Source organism: Phyllobates terribilis, unplaced genomic scaffold (genome assembly GCF_046119375.1).
Source record: "Phyllobates terribilis strain yellow unplaced genomic scaffold, ASM4611937v1 Scaffold_3__8_contigs__length_932513732, whole genome shotgun sequence".
NCBI lineage: Eukaryota > Metazoa > Chordata > Amphibia > Anura > Dendrobatidae > Phyllobates > Phyllobates terribilis.
Genome location: NW_027362763.1, coordinates 915883615 through 915903745, shown reverse-complemented (window position 1 = coordinate 915903745; position 20131 = coordinate 915883615). Strand labels below are relative to the sequence as shown.

The following is a 20131-nucleotide window of genomic DNA, read 5'->3' as shown; positions in this document are numbered from 1 at the left end:
TAGAGGACTAGTAAACCTGCTTCCAGGTAATCAAGCATATTCACTCTGATCTGTTTAACACTCCCCACCACTGATTGGCAGCTCTCTGTATGCATTGTAGATGGGCAGAAAGCTGCCAATCAGTGATGTGGGCAGGGTTATACAGAGCTCAGAATTCAGAGAACTGCTAGATCTGCACCAGAGAAAACAGTGATTTTCTGGAAAAAAAATACAGCAAGCAGCTCAGTAAATGATACCTTTCTGTAATCAGGGTCTCACCCCCAACATCGTGGCTGCTCTCAGATGTGGTACCAATAATCTAGTGACAGATTCCTTTTAATTTGAACATATTCCAATAAGTTAGCTGGCCCCAGAATGACGATAACTGGACTTGCCTGCCTCCTGTCTTTCAAACTGTATTTGGTTGGTTAATCGGGGAAACATTGTACAGGATTACTTCTATGGATTGTGTATGCAGCGTAGCACTATTGAAGTGAATGGGGCTGAGCTGCAATACCGCATACAACTAAGGGCTCATTCAGACAACACTTTTTCACATAAGGGTTCTATATGTGTTTTTCATGAATAGAAGTTATACCTATTATAGTTAATTGGGCCATTCTCTTGACTGTGTATTTTTGCAGAGAAAAACACAGAGACAAGTCAATTGATCAGTGAAAAAATCAGACAGCACTTGGATGCCATTCATGTGTCGTCCGATTTTCATGTTTGTTTGATTGGGGAAACTTGAGAAAACTTTTTGTATACAAAAAAACTCCACGAAACTCTGATGACAAAAACTTAATAAGAAACCATACACAGATGAAAATTTGATCCAAAACACTGGTGAAAATCAGTCCTTTTTTATGTAAGAGAAGAGAAAAATCACTAACAAAGCTGAGTAATCCCTTTAATCCAAAGCAAAAAGGGCGGGGAGCTTGTTAACCTTAAACATTCATCGAAATACTGGTACAATAGAGTGGTTTTATAATAAATGAAGTAAGCAATGGGTAACTGAAGCTGGCTGTACATCTCAGATTAATGTGGGCCAAAGCCACTAAATTCAGGATTGATTAACAATCTAATTCAGTGGTGAGCAATTAATTTTCCCAAGGAGCCACGTGAGATACTGGAACAGTTGTGGAGGCCCAAACCAATAAGCTGAATTAGAGGGTTTTTCCCCTTTCAGATAATGTTCAGCCCAGGATTGCAGTTTGTTAAAAAAAAAAGTAACAAACCGCGCTGTACTCACCTTCCCCGGGGCCACCGGCGATACTCAGCCTTCGCCTGACGTCACATCAACACTGCTGTAGCCAATCAATGCGCTCAGCGGCTCTGCCAGTCTAGATGGAAGGCCTCCTTCAGAGCCGCTGAGCTCACTGATTGGCTGCAGTGTTCTCGACATGACACATCACCGCTGCCAATAATAGACACTAGGAGCAGCAGCGGTGACTCGCCCGTGACCCTGAGTTACATGAGTACAGTGGTTTTTTTTTATCAAACTGCACTGGGGCCAACCATTATCTGAAATGGATAATGCTCAATATGAAAATGCCATACAACCTGAACATACCACTTCCGCACATTCCCCTATTATCAGATTTGTTGCAGTAATCATCCCTCAGATGCTATTCCCTAATCATCCCTTACACCCACCCCTCCCCCCATTCCCAGGTTGTATTCACATACCATGGTCCTCTTTTCAGATTAGGATCAGTGCACCACTAGGATTCAGAGTTAAAGGGGTTGTCCCCTTTCAGTTAATCATTGTCCTGGGGTGCAGTTTGATATAAAAAAAACAAATCACATTATACTCACCTTCTCTGGGTCCAAAGATGACTCTCCACTAATGCTCCTGCCGCATTAACGTCACGTAGGCATTGAAGCAGCCAATCAGTGAGCTCAGAGGCTATGAGCTTTCCATCTACACGGTCTCTGAGCTCCCTGATTGGCCATACTGTCATCGTGATGTCTGTGCTGCAGCCAATGCCAGACACTGGGAGCAGCAGCAGAAACTCAATGGGGGACCTGGGGATGATGAGTACAGCTTGTTTTTTTTTAACCAAACTGGAGAAAAAGATTAACTCCTTTAAGCAACCACAAGCTCCTGACAGGCAGCTGTAGTGGGGAGTGACGAGCACATAGCTTGGCAAGGTAGCTCCAGAAGCACATCGTGGCAAAGCCACATATGCCAAATGACCTGCATCTAAAAGTCAGGTTTGGTCTGTATACGTAGGTCAGTGGCACATTGCATCCAAGCAGACTTCAATGCTGCCAGCAATGCACCGCTCTATACCTACATTCAATTTCTGATCATTTGGCTGTCACAGCCTGCTTCCAGTCCTCAAAGCTTTTTTTCCTGGGTGAGGTTTGGCTGTATTATTGGTCATCTGCTACTGGAATAAAACTATCAGCTTAGCTGAGGAAATCCTGAACGAGTGTTCATCTAGCTGTTATTGAAAATTATTTGAAAGGGAATATGTCAGTAAGATCAATCCCCAAAAACGGATATACACTGTGTGCACAATTGTTAGGCAAGTGAGCATTTTCACCATATCATCATTTTTATGTATATATTCCAACTCTGAGCTGTATAAACTTGAATATGCCAGGTAATATGTGGTTGTGTATTTCCCTGATTTCACCCCCGGATAATTCAGTAAATATATGAAGGCAATCGACATTTTGCGAAACTTGTTTCATATCGTGGTGTAGTGTTATGATATTTGAGGTTACTAAAACTTTTTCAAGTCATGTGTAGTAGCTAAATTAGAAACAAATGTCATTTTTAGAGCTCGTTCAGATAGCACACAGACACCATGCTGAACAATGTTATTGAATAGGGCTGTTTAGATGACTTTTTTTTAACACCGACAGATATCTATGAGAAAAAAATTGCAGGTTATATTCTATTCTCTTCCGTATTTTACATGGGACTCACCCATTTAATTGTGCTATGTAGTTTGTTTTGTGAAAAAGGGCTCGGTGCAAGCACGAAACGCGTAAAAATAAAGCGACGAGACGGCTATTCCGCTCTAGAGCTGCTTCTTGCACACAGCAGCGCGGTCTATTCTCAAACGTCAAGAATTTTTTTTAACATCAACAAATGTTCATGTGAAAAAAAAAAAATTGCAGCATATACTATTCTCTTCCATATTTCATCACCTATTTAAATTTATGGGTGCGCAAAACACATCGGATCCCATATGGATCATGTGTATTGCATCCAATTTTAATGGTTACATTGCAATTATTATCCTAGTAAATTGTATTTGGTCTTGTTAGTTTTTTTAAGCAGATGTTATTTTATTGTCATACTGATGTAACAAAATAACCCTACAGCAGGATGACACACCAATGGAATACAGATGATAACATGGATGAAAATTGTCCTTTTTTCTGGATGAAAATAGGACAATTTTTCATATGGTTGTCTGAACCCGGCCTTATACAAAGAATTGGGGCTTCACGTGCTTAGGCCACTGCACTATTAAAAATCCTGTAGACCAAACTTCATGACATTGTCTGCAGCCTTTCATCACTCATATATGCTAAAAACCACCCTCGTGGAAAGAGGTTAATAGGGAAAATGACATCAATCATATTACATATGATATAAGCTGCCTTGTCCAAAATCTTAAGTGGAAACAGCCCCCTTCCTCAGGGCGTATGCCTGTGACGACTTCATATTTAGCGTTTAGACATGTGGTGACCGGGTTGTTTGTATATTTGTCCCATCTGTGCCACAAACATATGTCCTTCTATAATTAATGTGGACTCCACATACTGTATGGGTTTGTCTGTTACCCATCTGTATTTCTCATGCACATCCTGAACAGCTTTTCTCCTATTTCCTAATAATAAATACTTTTACACAGTAAATTTGTATAAGTGGATCGACTTTATAAATTATGTAGATTGTGGCTAACAATATGTGCTTATATACTGTACAGTTCCCCTATAAAAATATTTTAGTGATATTGGGCATTTAGATATATAGCAAGTCTTTGGAGTAGAGTTAAGACTTTAAATGGGTATTCCCATCTCCAAGATCCTATCCCAATATGCAGTAGGTGTAATAATAATAATATTAGCATAAACCTCCAATTAGAAATATACTATAGTTCTTCAGATTCGCTGTGTCGATTAGCCCATGTGCAGAGCATTGTAGCACCTTAGATATCCATGGTTATGACCACTAACAACTAATTAGCTAATTGTCACTATATAAGTGGTCGTAACCATGGATACCTAGGGTCCTGCAATGCCCTGCACATGGGGTAAGTGACATTAGCAAATCAGAAAAACTATACTACATTTCTAATTGGAGATATTTCCTAATATTATTATTATTTTTTATTATTATTATTATTATTCCTACTACACATTGGGATAGATGGAAATACTCTTTAAGCACACTGCGGAATTATATATGTATAGATCTGTAATATGGCCCAAATAAAATTTCACATATACTCAACATCTGTACATTTTAGAATTATTTCCATCACAAAAAAGCATCTCCAATTTGGGCTATAAATTCTTCTATGTACATTCATAGCTACTAATATCTTATGAAGCCCAGCCACTGGGTTGATTGGAACCAGAATGATTGCACCATTTAATCGGACCATTTAAAGAGGACCTTTAATCCCTACAAACTAGAATACTTAACTACATAGGGGACACTAAGGGCCACAGAATACGAAGGTCATTAATGCCATTGGGGAGGTCACAGAGAGGCCTCACGATTCCTAATTTGCAAAAATATTACTAGGCCACAAACCTTAGATCAATCTCCTCTTGGACGGCCCATTTTGATACGCTACATGGGTTGTAATTGAAGAATTGTGGCTTTTTCCAGTACACCGCAATATGTTCTTATGGCATCCCACTTCTTCTAGGGCCTATTTTCACCTTATAGGATTATCATTAATAATTCTCTAAACTTTGCAAACAAATACAGTGATGTAAAAAAGTGTTTGCCCCCTTTCTGATTTCTTATTCTTTTGCATGTTTGTCACACTTAAATTTTTCAGATCACAAAACAAATTTAAACATTAGACAAAGATAACAAAAGTAAACAAATGCAGCTTTTTAATGAAGGTCTTTATTATTAAGGGAAAAATAAATCCAAATCTACAGAGCCCTGTGTGAAAAAGTTATTCCCCCTCCCCCTTAAAACATAAATTAACAGTGGTTTATCACATATTTGGGAAGCTGAGTTCAATTACCCTAGCCACACCCAGGCCTGATTACTGCCACACCTGATCTCAATCAAGAAGTCACTTAAATAGGACCTGTCTGACAAAGTGAAGTAAACGAAAAGATCCCCTGCTGTAATGTCTGTATACTCTTTGCTCCCCCCCTGCCCAGGAGATGTGGCATGATCAGACCATGTTCCTGCACGGTAAGACACAGCCATTACACAGCACAAAGCAGGGACACATTTATAAGATTTTCTCAGCACAGGAACATTTTATTTAAATACATCTCATTGTGGAAGTTATTATTTCAAGATCTATTGATTAAAATCAACTTTTGTTTGTGGGAAAACCCTTTAACCCCTTAATAACATCTGACGTACTAATACGCGTCTGTGCCCTGGGACTTAAGAGCCAGACCCGTATTAGTACGTCATGGCGATCGCGCGCGCACACAGGCTGTGCGGGCGCGATCGCCGCCGGGTGTCAGCTGATTGTCACAGCTGACACCCGGTACTATGTGCAGGGAGCGGTCCTGCACCGCTCCCAGCACATTAACCCCTGCGATGCTGCGATCGAAGTCGATCGCGGCATTGCGGGGGCAAGGGGAGGTGATCGGCGATACTCACCTCCTCTTCCGGCTTCCAGCGCAGTCTGCAAAGGCTTCCCGGGTGTTGCCATGACGACCCGATGTCGTCATGACAACATCCGGGTCACCAGAGAGCAGGAAGATTGCTTGGGCATGCGCAGTGCATCTCCAAGCAATCTTCACACTGTGCACTTCTGACAGCCTTCATGGCATAGGGATGGTGCTTCATTCTAGTGCCATGCAGGCGATCAGAAAAAAAAAAGTGAAAGTCCCAGAGTGGGACAAAGTAATAAAGTGTATAAACTGTGTGAAAGTGGGAAAAAAAAAAATGTGCAAAAATATTATAAAAAAATAAAAAAAATAATACACCAAAAATAAAAATATAATGTACTCATCAATAAATATTATTATAAAAAAAAAAAACAATAAAAGTACACATATTTGGTATCGCCGCGTCCGGAACAACCTGACCTATAAAACTGTCCCACTAGTTAACCCCTTCAGTGAACACGGTAAAAAAAAAAAAAAAAAAACGAAGCAAAAAACAATGCTTTATCACCATACCGCCAAACAAAAAGTGGAATAACACGCGATCAAAAAGACACATATAAATAAAAATGATACCGCTGAAAACGTCATCTCGTCCCGCAAAAAACAAGCCACCATACAGCTCCATCAGCCGAAAAATAAAAAAGTTATAGCTCTCAGAATAAAGCTATGCTAAAAAATATTTTTTTCTATAAAATAGCTTTTATTGTGTATAAGCGCCAAAACATAGAAAAATGATACAAATGTGGTACCGCTGTAAACGTACTGACCCGAAGAATAAAGCTACCTCATCAATTTTACCACACGCGGAACAGAATAAAAAAAAAAAAAAAAACAATTCCTGAATTGTTGGTTTTTGTTTATTCTGCCTCCCAAAAATCGGAATAGAAAGCGATCAAAAAATGTCACGTGCCTGAAAATGGCACCAATAACAACGTCAAGTCATCCCGCAAAAAACGAGCCGTCACATGACTGTCTGCCAAAATCTGGAAAAATTATAGCTTTCAAAATATGGCGATGCAAAAACTAGATTTTACAAAAAATGCGTCTTTTAGTGTGTGACAGCTGTCAGTCATAAAAACCCCATATGATTCTGGCATTGCTGTAATCACACCGACCTGAAGAATAAAGTCGTCTAATCACTTATACCGCACAAGGAACGGCGTCAAAAATAAACTCTTGGGTTAGGATTGGGCTAGGGTTAGGGCTGGGTTTGGGGCTAGGGTTGTGCTGGGGCAGGGGTTGTGCTGGGGCTAGGGTTGTGCTGGGGCTAGGGTTGTGCTAGGGCTAGGGTTGTGCTAGGGTTAGGGCTGGGGTTGGGATTTTTTTCAAAAGTAAGAAAAAAAGATGACGATATGGCGACTAGTGTTGAGAGCAAGTGCTCGCTACTTGAGTTTGCATCGGGTGCTCTGGTATGCACTGAGTATCGTGGGTATTTGAGTGACATGCTCGAGTCTCTGCCCCATATGCTTCGCGGCCAAAAAACTTTACGGGGATTGCCTGCCATGCACGAGCGATCCCCGCATGGTTTTTTTTGGGTGTCTAATAACCGTGAAACATGCGGAGCAGGGACTCAAGCATGTCACTCGAGCACACGCTGTACATGGTGCATACCTGAGTACCCGATGCAAACTCAAGTAGCGAGCACTTGCGCTCAAGAATAATGACAACTTATTCAATATGATGACCTAATGTAAACAAATTCTGTGCCGTACCTCTGGGTTCAAAATGTTCACTATACACCTTAATAAAATCCTTGAGGGGTATAGTTTCCAAAATGGGGACACTTGTGGGGGAGCTCCACTGTTTAGGCACATCACGGGCTCTCCAAACGCGACATGGTGTCTGCTAACAAATTGAATGGAAAATCGGCTCAAATTGTTAGCGGACGCCATGTTGCGTTTGGAGAGCCCCTGTGTGCCCAAACATTGGAGCTCCCCCACAAGTGACCCCATTTTGGAAACTAGACCCCCCAAGGCACCTATCTAGATGCATAGTAAGCACTTGGAACCCCCAGGTGCTTCACAAATTGATTCGTAAAAATGAAAAAGTGAAAAAAAAAACACTTTTTCATTTTTATGAATCAATTTGTGAAGCACCTGGGGTTCCAAGTGCTCACTATGAATCTAGATAGGTGCCTTGGGGGGTCTAGTTTCCAAAATGGGGTCACTTGTGGGGGAGCTCCAATGTTTGGGCACACAGGGACTCTCCAAATGCAACATGATATCCGCTAACAAATTGTTGGCTCAATTTGTTAGCGGATATCATGTTGCAAAATTGCAAAATTTTCAAAATTTTCGCCAAATTTCTGTTTTTTTCACAAATAAACGCAAGTGATATCGAATAAATTTTTCCACAATCATGAAGTACAATATGTCACGAAAAAACAATCTCAAAATCAGAGGGATCCGTTGAAGCGTTCCAGAGTAATTACCTCATAAATTGACAGTGGTCAGAATTGTAAAAATTGGCCCGATCATTAACGTGCAAACCACCCGCGGGGCTTAAGGGGTTAAAGAACAGCGCTGTAAAAACAAAACCCTAAAACACAATGGTAGAATTGTTATTTCATCCCATTTGAAATTTAACACAGGTGGCTTCAGAACCCGTTCTGTACACATTAACTTGACACAGGACATAGTATTACAGCCTAAGTCGAAAAGGAGTTAAATGTTTTCAAACAATTTATTTTATAACTGATAAGTTATAACTGATTGCAGAAGTTAAAATATCAGAGCATTATTCACCCACAGCTCTTCCATGCTCCCAATGACTTTATCATGACTACAGCGCAAGTAAATGCTGCAGCTACTCTAATGAAAGACCCTTTTAAGGATAACTGTCTTAGAATCATATTTCTTTATGAGACTGCACAGTTTATCCTTACATATTACAACAATTTCTGACTGGAGTGAGAAGACACTGGGGTTTCTTTCCTACTTGCCCCCTATAAAACAAGTTGCTGTGGACCACGTTTTGGAGTGGACAAAGGATCACAATATTTGGGCATACAATTATTCTTCACTGCTGATCTGAGCCGGAAATACAGAGCGGGCACTGTCATTGTGCACATCGCACAATGACATTATGCAGGGACTATCCCCGCCCCTGAAACAAGTATCACTGATGACGCTTTGTTTTAGGGAGGGACAGAGGCTACGGCCACTGCCCTCTGATGATGCTTTGATTTTCTTTTGGAAAGTGCATGAGACTCGCCCATTCAAGTTTATAGGTGAGAGAAAAAAATTGGATGCGACAGTATAGCATCCGCTTTTTATGGATACATTGCAATTCTGTAACATAGGAAAATGTAAATGGTCCTGTAAATGATTAAAAGCTGCTGAGTAAAAAAAAAACGGATTGTACATTGACTGCACACAGGTGACAAGTGTGAAAAAAATCGTCCTGCTTTTCTATATGAAAGTTTGAATGAGTTTTTATACGGTCATGTAAACCTACCCTTACAATAAATATATACTGCCTCATCTTATCCATATAATACACCAAAAAAAAGTAAATAAGTAAATTCCAAAAACAACTACAGGTAATATAGACTCTCACAGTTTCTCCATGGTTTGACTTTAGATTTAAAACAGTCATCAGAAAAAAATATTCTGCACGCAGGTCTCCTAACTAAAAGCAGCTGAATTGTTCAATCACATATGGAATTTCAAGGTCAAAGTATGACCTGCCATAAGGGCCCACAAGAAGTAAAGAGTGAGCTGTCTGTAAAATTACAAGCTTGCAGAGCTGCGATCCCGAGAGGACTGGATTTGCTAGACTCTTGTCAGTAAGGAATTACAGTATCCTGACTCTGGAGCTGTTTAATTCACCGGCATTAGTGCAGGCAGTGAGGAATGGTTTGTCCTTCCATGACTTCTGTGCTCTGTTTTGGATCCTCTGCCTTTACGCTTAACCTTGTTCTAAACAGACCTAATAAATTAAAATGTATCTGTGCTGTAATTAAAGAAGAATTCTGCTGATTTGTATCGGACATACTTACAATACACATATATGAATTCACTTGTTACAGTCCCACCTGATTGAAAAATGATTTTCATTTAAGAATTGGATACTTTTCTGTTTGTTTCTGCAGTCTATCAAATGTTGCTAAGCCAAATCCCAGGAGAGATTTACATTTCGGTTAGAACAATTTTAGCATCTTAAACATGCTCATCACTGTCCATTTCCTTGGCAACAACTCGGCAAGATTACTGCAATTTTAACATTTAGTCTAAATACTAGTCTTTCAGAAAAAGGAGAAGCAAACAGCGTGACTTAGACTTAATAGGAGAGTTATAGGGGAATAACCGAATTCTGACTGTGAATAACTATTACAATAACAACTATGTGCAAAGATAACAGACTACCGTATAATATAAAGGAAATAAATAGTATGTCCCTCAACTTCCAATGCACAAATCTTGGCAAATGGGGTTTAACCTACTTTAAAACCTTGAGACTGACTGACAGTTCTTTAAAAAAAAATTGCCGCACTAGACCCCTTTTTCCATTTCAGACTCAAATGCACTCAGGCTCTATTCACATACAGATCTGTGAACATGTCCAGCTGATACAAAGGCTCCTGTTGCTATAATTCATAAGGCCCCACAAACTAAGTTAAGCCAAAGGAATATGTCCTTTTCACAAACCCTCAGCTGAAATGTTTCCTAGGTTAACAATGGCAACGTATCTGAAAAAATTGGATGTTACACAGATGCTCAGTATTTTACTTCTACGCACCCATAGACTTGACTGGGCGAGAATCGGAAGAGAATAGCGCATGATGCAATTTTTTTCACAAGGATACTTGGTCCATGTAATAAAACTGTCATCTGAGCAGCCCTATTGAATTACATTGGTCCGTGTGCTGTCCGATTTTTACTCGGACAGAACAGACCCGTCTGAACAAGCCCTATAGCTATGGAAGGTCACATAGTGGTGTCATACCGGCATAAAGACAACAGTCCAGTTGTCTATGCAAATAGTCAACAGGATGTAGTTGCATTGACCCCATAGGATCTCTTAGTGGTAGCAGAATTCTGATGTAAAAGAAGGGTCTGCATTACCCATGAAGTCGAAAAATGGACAGTCAGATCTGAGACTGAAAATGAAATGCTGTTGGTATTTTTTACTTTTTTTTAACTTAGAAAACAACTTCTTGGTTATTGATTATATGACTAGTATTCCTGAAAAAGAGAGTATGGAACGTAAAAATAATCAAATATACTACTATACTGTAGAACTAAAGGCAGAGATAAGTGCACCCGCAGAGATAAGTGCACCCGCAGAATAATTTCCTCCGATGAGCGTTATGAACAATAGGCTGACGTACCTGGCAAAAAAGGAAGCGGCCACCGAGGTTCCTGTGGATGGCTCACTAGCAACATATGTTGTGTGCGATGCAGGGAAGCTGTATATGGAAGGTTTATCAGCATTGTAGCGGTTCAGAGCGGCCTCAGTAAGACCTTCCCTGCCAGTCTCTGTCATCAGCTGAGAGATCTGCAACCAGAAAAAGAACATTATTAGGGATAGAAAATAAAAAACTTGTTTTTACTTTGCTCGGCATGGATGTGAAAGAAGTCACAAGTGTTACACGAAATCTACTAAGGGTAGCTATGCATTGTTGAGATATAAACACTGATATAATATGGATTAGAAAATGCATGCTGTGACTGAAAATGACCAATCGTACTCATAATAGTTTTGTGGGGCTGTCCAAGTGGCAGCTATGTTTCCAGAAACAGCACCCCTTTTGTCAATATGCTGTATCTGGTATTACAGGTCAGCCTGGTTCACGTGAATATGACTGGGTTGTAGTAACACCAGCAATCTACAGGCAGACATGGCGCTGTATCTGCAAGCAACAGACCCATTTTGGTTGTCTTAAACAACCTCTTTCAGCACTTTGACTTGAAAACTTTGCTTATTTCGAATGAACTTCTTCCTTATAGCTTCAATACATCTCATTAGGGGTTATTCTGGTGGTAAACTACTATCGATAGGTGGTAACTGGTAGATCGGTGGCGGTGTGACCGGTGGTACTACTGGTATTTCCTGTGTGAAAACAGCCGTGGTCAAGTAGTCTCGCTAGTTCTTTCTCGGCTTATGGGTCCGTATTATATAAGTGAATACACTCACCACTGCTACATTAATAGAACTGTGGGACGTTATTCTGGTGATCGGAGGGAGTTCCATTGATGACTTACACCGATCTACTAGTTATCGCCTTTCCAATGCGAAAACAGCGATAACAGAAACACCACTTTAATTAACATTAGACTGAACCTGAAAGACGACCCGCTTATCTTTAATTAAAACACGTACTGTCATAAATGAGACAATGCAGCATCATCACAATATAAGCTACCACCAATCTATAGGTCCACACTTATCTTCTCGTTACAGTGAAAACTGAATAAATACATTGACTCTTCTTTGCATATTAGTTATTTCGGCCCATTGAAGTCCATGGCAATATTGTAGATGTCTTTTTACAATCTATCCTGTTTTTGTTTAGCTCTTAGCAGATTAATAGCAGTCAAGACAGTCAATGAAGTGTAGTCACTAGAAAGAGCACCTTTCCAAACACACAATCCAATATTGAAGATTAATGAGTTATACCAGACGCTCCATATCAAATTATCGACAACTTGACCACCTAGTGATTAAAATGTAATTATCTCTAGAACTAGGGGGATGACTGGTGTGGCCACGAGTACAGTAACAGCTGCCCTGTTAAGTATGGTTACCTGCTTTCAGCTTTATTGGCGCACGTACAATGTGTTTCTTTCCGTTGGAGATATAGATGGAGTCTAAACCTTTTAAACCTTTTTAGATGAAAAAGTGTAATGCATCAGTCTGGTAGGAGATGAGTCCTGAAACAATAATGACTTCATTAATAGAGCCAGTGCGCTGTTCTCTTTCTCTTGAGATTACAGCTCCAGCTGCTTGATCCTGCAAGCAATTCAGTATCAGCTTGCTATGTAACACTGAACCTCTCCTGCAGGATGTCGGGGTCTACCTGTCACTGCGACTTATCAGTAAACTGCAGAATTGTGAGTACATGTAAGCAAATGTAATAGGATGATGGAATTATTTGGCTGAAATGCTTTTGTAGCACCCCGAGGACTCGGCTGCTACAGGGGCATTGCACCTCGAACCAGAGGTGTGGTATTCCACTCCCGGGTAAGGATGGAGTGTGGAACTGGGCTCAGATAGCTGCATGCACCACACTCACCCCATTTCCGGGGGACAGAACAACGGTACTCCCACCAGATAGTTGTGCAGGTACGACAGCTTCTGTCCCTGGCTGGAGTGGGGAGGGGGGAGGAACATCCTAGTGGTGTAGGAGCAGATAGGGGAGGGACTCTGGGCATAGGTAGGAGCCCATTGGGTGCTTGTCACCTGGGCTCGGGTGTCAGAGGGAGTATATAAGGTGGGCACCATCTTAGGACAGGGTCCTGTTCAGAGGAGAGTCTGTGCAGAGAGGAGCTCAGCCAGAGAGGGCTGACAGGGAGCTGTGGCTCCGTCTGGGCCCAGCTCCAGAGCCAGTCCTGAAGCGGAGAGAGAGAGAAGGAAAAAGGAGGAAGAAGAGAGACGCAAGGAAAGGCCCAGAGACGAAAGCATAGAGGGAACCCTGAGATCCCACGAGAGAACGGAAACGGGTGAAGGGTTGGCAGAGCAGGGTACCGGATCCCAAACTGGTGGAGGCCAATTATCCTTAGCCAGGAACCGGAGGTCGTGGTCAAGCCTTGGCGCGACCCCTCACCATATCCACCAGGAAGGCATACCACGTATAGGGTCAGGGAAGCCGTGAAAGGTTTCACCACCAGAAGGCCCGAGGGAGCTGGACAAAGGTGGATCCCTGGTGGGGACGGCCAGTAGGAAGGAAGAGAGGGGAGCTCAGGACCACGCTCTGGAACTGCCTGGGAGTTGGCCGAGTCCCTGACCTGGTGGACGCAACACGACTCGGGTGGTCCTACTGTGCACGGGCGACCTGGTAAAGAACTGTGAGTAAAGCTTTTGAAACTGCACTTCAAGCCTCCGTGTTTCGTCGTCGCACCTGCACCATCAGTACTGGGACACCCGCACCATCACCCCCATCATCAACTCTACAATAGCTGCCCTGAGGCAATACTCCTCCCGTGGGGAGTCGTTCCATTCTCAGCTGCACCAACAACACCAGCCTCGGCGGTCTGCCCTGCAGCGGCGGTCTCATAACCGCAATCCACGGGTGGCGTAGTCGAATATTCTAACATCTACTGCTAAATACTGCCACTCAGTTTGACTCCCTGGGCACGGACCGGGTCACCGCCACGAGACTACTACCCCTATCTGATCCGGCTCCGGGTAAGCCCCCGTGCGCGCGATGCCGCACGACTCAGGCCCAGGGGCGCGTCACTTTCATACATAGGGAAAAAAACAATAGAAATTATTGATCATTTTATTATTATTTACTATGCTTACTCATATAGCACCATCATATTCTGCAGCGCTTTACAGACATCACCATTGCTGTCCCCATTGGGCTCACAATCTCCATTCCCTATCAGTATGTCTTTGGGGTGTGGGAGGAAACCAGAGAACCCGGAGGAAACGAACGTAAATACGGGGAGAACATACAAACTCCTTGCAGATGTTGTCCTTGGTGGGATTTGAACCCAGGACCCCAGCGTGGCAAGGCTACAGTGCTAACCACTGAGCCACCATAATAACCAAAGGTGTTTGAATGACCAGTCACTGCTGAGATTTCAAACAGAGGAGGCCGGTCATTCACAGACCGGAGGCAGGTGAAGCACAAACAGCGAGGAGAAGACCTAGAGTACAGGCCGGCCCTTGTGCACCAAAATCTAATTAGCAGAAAAATGTAAATGCTGATTACAGAAGAACAACAAAGCGGATTTCTTCACCAAAGGTATCAATGTAATCTGTATTACAGCACCATTACAGCCATGACTTTACTTTAAAAAATTGTGCTGACAGGTTCTCTTTAATACATGAAAGAAGGCACGGCACTTCTGGACCCGAGGTGCACAAGTAGGATCCAAATCCGTTGTTCATATCGTAAAAGACACTTGGCACTCATGTAATACGTTCAAAGTGATTAGACGCGTCCTTTCTAAGCGGTGGGCACCGCAGACATACACTCAGAACTACTTCAGGCAGTTTTTCCCCATCCAGAGGACTAAGGAACGTCTTGTATTGACCGAAACATCTTTATTATTTTCTGGATTTTCCACATCTAATAATAAAAAATCACTTTGAACGTATTACATGAGTGCCAAGTGTCTTTTACGAGGTTCTCTTTAATGTCACTCTTTGTGTTTTTTATCAAGAAAAAAGAGAAGGGTGGGCACTGCTACAAATACATGTGGTGGGGTGCTACAGTAGCCTGATAGGACTACAGCAAAATAATACGAAGAAAAAGCACAGGCTTTAGGAACTATGCACACCCACAATGTTATATAAAAAAAATCACAAAATCTTTATTGAAGTTTTATACAAGACCATCTACCACAGTACATAGAGTAAAAACATTTAAAAATAGGCAAAACATTGCTCTATACAGTATCAAAAAAGGGGAAAATTATCAATGTGTTCATTCAAAACAATAAATCCCCTTGAGCCCGCAGGTAAATAATGTACTACTTGTCAAATCCCATAATATAAAGCATGGTCATTAAGTATATCACAATAGCATACCACTTAATTTAATTTATCAATGACAGAAAGTGCATGCATGCATACATAATGATGAGCCAGGTAACCCTGGATAACCATGTCAAAAGTTAAAATGTATATAGGGAATGAATTAGGATAGTTACCTGCCGGCACTGGAGACCCCTGACGAAGCTGCGGTGTAGCAGCGCAACGCGTAGGGTCTCCAGTGCCGGCAGGTAACTATCCTAATTCATTCCCTATATACATTTTAACTTTTGACATGGTTATCCAGGGTTACCTGGCTCATCATTATGCATGCATGCACTTTCTGTCATTGATAAATTAAATTAAGTGGTATGCTATTGTGATATACTTAATGACCATGCTTTATATTATGGGATTTGACAAGTAGTACATTATTTACCTGCGGGCTCAAGGGGATTTATTGTTTTGAATGAACACATTGATAATTTTCCCCTTTTTTTGATACTGTATAGAGCAATGTTTTGCCTATTTTTAAATGTTTTTACTCTATGTACTGTGGTAGATGGTCTTGTATAAAACTTCAATAAAGATTTTGTGATTTTTTACATAACATTGAGGGTGTGCATAGTTCTTATAGCCTGTGCTTTTTCTTCGTATTATTTTACTCTTTGTGTTTTTCTCATAACCGATAGGTCTTTAAGTCACTGTTCAAATGGCATCATGGACACTGGTTTTATACGATGCATGAAAATTATAATGAATCTGATATCAATTATGGTCTGTTGGAAGGGCCTGTTGTAATACACATAGACTATTGTAACTAAATGTAATAGCAGGGAACATTTGACCTATCTAAATTATTAATATGGGCAAACAGGTTATAGAATGCTGTAAAAAGTCATACCTGTATGCCTCATATCAGATGCCTTGGTGCTGAGAAATCATCTTTTATCACTTTATATAAATGACCTCTTCCAGGCTCTGGGGAGGATGTTGTCTGGAAGATAACTCTGCCTCCAGGGCTTAGTTTATATAAAAGGAGGAGTTACCAGTGTGAGACAAGTAACTAACACAGAATAGGAGAAATGAAATTTGTCTTCTTGCAAACACATTTTCTGTTTCTCTCTCAGCTCTGCTGTATTGCCACAATATTGCAGCCCTGTCTGCCTGTAAGCTGGAAGATGGAGCTGAAGAGAACCTGCAGATGTGTCAGTTATAAGCACACACAGCTCTGCAGTGAGATCAGGAGAGCAGAGAGCGGCCATTACACATCACACTGGTAACTCCCTCTTCATGTAAAATAATCTCTGGAGGCAGGGTCATCTTCCAGACAACATCCTCCCCAGAGCCTGGAAACGGCCATTTATATAAAGTGATAAAAGAGGATTTCTAAGCAACAAGGCATCTGATGAGGCATACAGGTATCACTCTCTTCAGCAGTCTATAACCTGTATGTCCATATTAATAGTTTACATAGGTCAAATGTGCTGACAGATTCCCTTTAAGTAATAGAGCTAATGTAGGTGTGAACTGTACCTAAATAAGACAGAGATCTAAAAATGCATCATAAAAAATGTTCTAATTCAGTTTTAGAATTTCATTTTCTTCATTCTTCCGTAACCTCTTATTGCGTTTCCCCATCCTTATTGCTATCCTTCCATCTTTACCTCATCCCGAGAGGCAGCAGTGTGAACGAAATAAGTCTTAGTTGCTCTACTATCACAAGCATTGATCTTACAGGTCAGTGACCTTTTTTCTAGAGTTGTCTTGTGTTGTGGGGAGAGAAACTACTGGGCTGTGTCAGCATGCGGGCCATGTAAAGGGCATTAATGATCCAGAAAACTAGCTGCCTTTAAGGCAAAAAGAAACATGAATCTCTTCAGCAGATGCCCACAGAGTATCTGTCACATTCAACCCTTTTATCTAGGTATATGACAGTGTTACAGAAAAATAGAAATAGAACATATACAGCACAACTAGTCAATCAATAGCTGCAACATCACTATAAATAGAAATTTTAACATGCTAGACATATATGTGTATATATACTATACTTATATACACACACACATCTTTTGTGCTTTATATAATTTCTTCTAATATTAAAATGGATGCTACTTTAAGAAAACTCATTTTATTTACCCAACATATATATTTATATATACAGTGCTGGCCAAAAGTATTTGCACCCCTGCAATTCTGTCAGATAATACTCAGTTTCTTCCTGAAAATGATTGCAATCACAAATTCTTTGGTATTATTACCTTCATTTAATTTGTCTTCAATGAAAAAAACACAAAAAGAATTGTCCTAAAGCCAAATTGGATATAATTCCACACCAAACCTAAAAAAGGGGGTGGACAAAAGTATTGGCACTGTTTGAAAAATCATGTGATGCTTCTCTAGTTCGTGTAATTAACAGCACCTGTAACTTACCTGTGGCACCTAACAGGTGTTGGCAATAACTAAATCACACTTGCAGCCAGTTAACATGGATTAAAGTTGACTCAACCTCTGTCCTGTGTCCTTGTGTGTACCACATTGAGCATGGAGAAAAGAAAGAAGACCAAAGAACTGTCTGAGGACTTGAGAAACCAAATTGTGAGGAAGCATGAGCAATCTCAAGGCTACAAGTCCATCTCCAAAGACCTGAATGTTCCTGTGTCTTCCGTGCACAGTGTCATCAAGAAGTTTAAAGCCCATGGCACTGTGGCTAACCTCCCTAGATGTGGACAGAAAAGAAAAATTGACGAGAGATTTCAACGCAAGATTGTGCGAATTGTGGATAAGGAACCTCGACTAACATCCAAACAAGTTCAAGCTGCCCTGCAGTCCGAGGGTACAACAGAGTCAACCCATACTATCCGTCGGCGTCTGAATGAAAAGGGACTGTATGGTAGGATGCCCAGGAAGACCTCACTTCTTACCCTGAGACATAAAAAAGCCAGGCTGGAGTTTGCCAAAACTTACCTGAGAAAGCCTAAAACGTTTTGGAAGAATGTTCTCTGGTCAGATGAGACAAAAGTAGAGCTTTTTGGGAAAAAGCATCAACATAGAGTGTACAGGAAAAAAAAAGAGGCATTCAAAGAAAAGAACACGGTCCCTACAGTCAAACATGGCGGAGGTTCCCTGATGTTTTGGGGTTGCTTTGCTGCCTCTGGCATTGGACTGCTTGACCGTGTTGATGGCATTATGAAGTCTGAAGACTACCAACAAATTTTGCAGCATAATGTAGGGCCCAGTGTGAGAAAGCTGGGTCTCCCTCAGAGGTCATGGGTCTTCCAGCAGGACAATGACCCAAAACACACTTCCAAAAGCACTATAAAATGGTTTGAGAGAAAGCACTGGAGACTTCTAAGGTGGCCAGCAATGAGTCCAGACCTGAATCCCATAGAACACCTGTGGAGAGATCTCAAAATGGTAGTTTGGAGAAGGCACCCTTCAACTATCAGGGACCTGGAGCAGTTTGCTAAAGAAGAATGGTCTACAATTCCAGCAGAGCATTGTAAGAAACTCATTGATGGTTACCTGAAGCGGTTGTTCGCAGTTATTTTGGCTAAAGGTTGTGCAACCAAGTATTAGGCTGAGGGTGCCAATACTTTTGTCTGGCCCTTTTTTGGAGTTTTGTGTGAAATGATCAATGATTTGATTTTTGCTTCATTCTCTTTTGTGTTTTTCCTTGCAAGCAAATTAAATGAAGATAATAAGACCAAAGAATTTGTGATTGCAACCATTTTCAGGAAGAAACTGAGTATTATCTGACAGAATTGCAGGGGTGCCAATACTTTTGGCCAGCACTGTATATATATATATGTATATATATATATATATATATATATATATATATATATATATATACACGTATATATATAGAATTCTTTTAAAGCTTTATTCATAATATTATTACAAATGTAATTATTATCTACATGTAAAAAAATCCTACAATCTTGCAATATTCATTCTGGCCACTAAGCCTAATGTTGAGATCACATTTCTTGTAGAGATCATTTTTCAGCAGTCTCATTATCATCAAATACAAGAATACAATGAAATGTATTACCTATATGTAGATAATACCGTAGTGAGTGATGTTAGCAGAGAGGTAACAGGGAGGAGAAGATGCTCGCTAACTACGTGCGCTTGTAGCCGGGCACAGACACAAGCAGTGGGAAAGCACAGACACAAGCAGTGGGAAAGCACAGGCGCAGCTATGCCAGCTGCCTTTAGGCAGATCTGGAAATCGAGCACTGTCAGAGGTGGGCAAAGCCCTCAACTTGCAAAATGAGGGTGCATAACTTTGCACACAAATTAATAGTATTGGTGACTTAGTGGTTAGCATTGTTGCTTTGAAGCTCTGGGGTCCTGGGTTCAAATCCCACCAAGGACAACATCTGCAAGGCGTTTGTATGTTCTCCCTGTGATTGCTTGGGTTTCCTCCCATACTCCAAAGACATACATATAGGGAATCTAGATTTTGAGCACCAATGGGGTCAGTGCCCATAATGCCTGTAAAGTGCTGTGGAATTAAAAGTGATCTACTCAGACACTGTACCGGCAACAGGAACAGTAGGATTTTTAAAGGGGCTATGTCCTCTATATCACGGTATAGCTGATCGAAAATGAATTTTGGAGGTGACAGATTCCCTATAAGATCTCTATGAAA

General features: G+C 41.1%; 1 protein-coding gene across 4 annotated transcripts in view; it reads right to left on the bottom strand.

Moving 5' to 3' along the window:
* The window catches only part of KIF26B (kinesin family member 26B), a 607348-nt gene that overhangs the window by 309669 nt on the left and 277548 nt on the right, over positions 1–20131 (bottom strand). For all 4 annotated transcript variants that reach the window (XM_073672795.1, XM_073672796.1, XM_073672797.1 and 1 more), the window contains one exon: positions 11156–11322. In XM_073672795.1, coding sequence (XP_073528896.1) covers positions 11156–11322 — 167 coding nt within the window. The remainder of the gene's footprint in view (positions 1–11155; positions 11323–20131) is intronic.